The 2,518-nt window shown below is 35.4% G+C and overlaps 1 protein-coding gene across 1 annotated transcript in view; it reads left to right on the forward strand.

The window, feature by feature from the left end:
* The window catches only part of LOC117115210 (hemagglutinin/amebocyte aggregation factor-like), a 9,515-nt gene extending 8,318 nt beyond the window's left edge, over positions 1-1,197 (forward strand). The window contains exons 4-5 of the mRNA XM_033258912.1: positions 178-330; positions 847-1,197. Coding sequence (XP_033114803.1) covers positions 178-330; positions 847-892 — 199 coding nt within the window. The 3' untranslated portion in view covers positions 893-1,197. The remainder of the gene's footprint in view (positions 1-177; positions 331-846) is intronic.
* The last annotated feature ends 1,321 nt before the right edge of the window (positions 1,198-2,518 follow it).

Here is a 2,518-nt window from a genome sequence, read left to right on the forward strand (position 1 = left end):
CTTGTTTTTTGACAAACAATGACCTTTCAGAGGTCAAATTGCTGTCAAAAATATGAATTGGCCTCTTCGCAGCAATTAACTTATAATTTTTTAATTCCATTGTATAAACACAAACAACATTTCACTTTATTCAAGGAAGCAAATAATAAATATTCGTGTATTTACTGTTGTTTTCAGATGGAAATTATACTGTTGCGAAAGTAACAGTTATTATACCGTGAACTGTTACGATACACAAACCATGCATAGTTGGGATGGATACCACGAATATTCAGCTCCAAGTAATTACTGGATCCATGGCGTGGCAGGCCAGCATTCCAATAGCAAAGAGTATGTAATATAAAATGTTTAAATCATCATATGCCGTCATCACACTCACCGTCAACATCACAACCAACAGCACTGTCATCATTATCATAATCATTGTTTACTGCCATCGGTTTTGTATATTTGATTGAATAAGTTACTGTGGTTTGGCTGGCTTATATATTTGTTTTTTGGTGAATTTGCTAATAGTTTGCAGACCGAAAAGAAATTAATTAGTGATTAATAGATTGATGTTAAGGCTTATCGCCCTCTTCAACATTAATTTTTTTTTCCCATTTAACAATGCATGCAAGGATTGTTTAACCAGCCAAAGCTAATCATATGGTACCTTGATATAGTAGAAATTTATATATTTAATCATAAATTGAACTTAATGTTCATAAAGAAATAAAGTATACCAAATGAATAACAGCCCTCAGAGTACAAAATCCCCCTTCCCTATCAATACATACTACTATTTTAAGTCTTTTTTATTCATGTTAAAAGCTGTTTAAAAATGGACCCTTATTGTTCTTGCAGGGACAGATTATGGCAGTACAATGTATGTCAAGTACAAACACCTTAAATCAATGATGGACTGACTGTAAATGCGGACTTTAAACTTTTATGATAGTGAAAAACACTTTCTTTAGTATAAAAAATTGCCTAATGAGAAATAGAAATTCTTTCAATAATTTATGGTTCTTATGGAATCTAAGTAAATAATTTACAGAGCTCAGCCCTTCAAAACATGTACGTTACTAACATACATTGAATAAAGAAGGGCCTATCAATCAGTGCCTAAACACAGAGCCTTAGTTTATCCGAGGCCTATTCGTAATAGCAATTTTGATTACTTATTTGAGGAAATAATAAAATTTCGAGAATTTATGGTGCCATTTGTCTGTTATTTTTGTAATTATTTTGCTGGCCTATAAAGTAATTCAGAACACAGGATGCTATGAATGACTACATTAACACTGTAGTAAAAGCGAACAGGGTAAAATCCCTTCTCTCTATCTGCAGTAGATCGGCATTAGCTATGGCTACTACTAAAATGAAGTCATTAAACCTGCTAATTGTTACATGCTAATAATAGTTCTGGTGGGTAAAATCTCCTAAGGACTCCAAAACTGTGGGAGTATATAGTGTATCGTGATGGAGACACTCATATGTAAACAATACAGTCAGGCTACACACAAGCTCATTGTTCAGCCATCATCTTTATTGAACAACAACAGTGTACCTCAACGTACGAGGAATGTGACCTCACAACTATGGGCGGCCAAACGGGCCATCACGTAACATCTCCCTTCCTCTCTTTTTTTGTTTGCTTGTTTGTTTGGTTTTTTTTAACTTTTATATTTTATATCAAAATTAAAACATGAAAAACATATGCAGTATAAGAATCCAATGAGTAACTGCAACACAGCATTGCAATACGCTGCAACAACATCAATGACGGTATAACGAATTATGTCGATATGGCTATTGATTATGAAGAGGGCAGCTTAAAAAAACATGTATGAAAGGTCGTCACTTATGATTTGTTTGTATATAAGCACAGTGTCCAAATAATTATATAAACAGTGATGATTGCAATAGCGAGTCAATCATAGTCCTTTAAATAACTGGGTTTTCTAACAGTCCGCTTAGTTTTTCTGGTTGGGTGCTGAGTTCTTGTCTTATGCTGCATGGTGTTCTGTTTCACATTTTTGTTTACTTGTTGAGGTTGTGGATTAAGGTGGATTGTGTTCTTGTTTGAAACTTCTTGGTTGGTTGCTGGTACTTTTCGCAGGAAACGACGGTTACGGCGTAGCGTCCGTCCAGCCTGATTAACAACATTGTATGAACGTTTGTTCACTTGTGATGTCACTGTAGCTTCATGCCATTTGGTTTTGCCTGGCTCAATTGGCTGCATACGAACAGTATCTCCTATTTGTAGTGGTTTTAACTGTGCTCTGTTGCTGTGTTTCTTTGTTGACAATTGGCGCTTGGCATGTAGTCTTTGAATGTCGTCGTTGATTTCGTACATTGGTGTGAGAGTTTTGTTTGTGGTTGGAAGTATGGTCTTTGTTTTTCTTCCCATTAATCTCTCGGTGGGTGTTGTCGTCATACCCTCCGTTTGTGTATTTCTGATGTTTAATAATCCAATGTATGGGTCTTCACCAGCACTGGCGCATTTCTTCATAAGGCGTTTAGCTACTTTAAC

The sequence above is a fragment of the Anneissia japonica genome, unplaced genomic scaffold (genome assembly GCF_011630105.1).
Source record: "Anneissia japonica isolate Jap-2015-1 unplaced genomic scaffold, ASM1163010v1 scaffold2146_len47177_cov227, whole genome shotgun sequence".
Lineage (NCBI taxonomy): Eukaryota > Metazoa > Echinodermata > Crinoidea > Comatulida > Comatulidae > Anneissia > Anneissia japonica.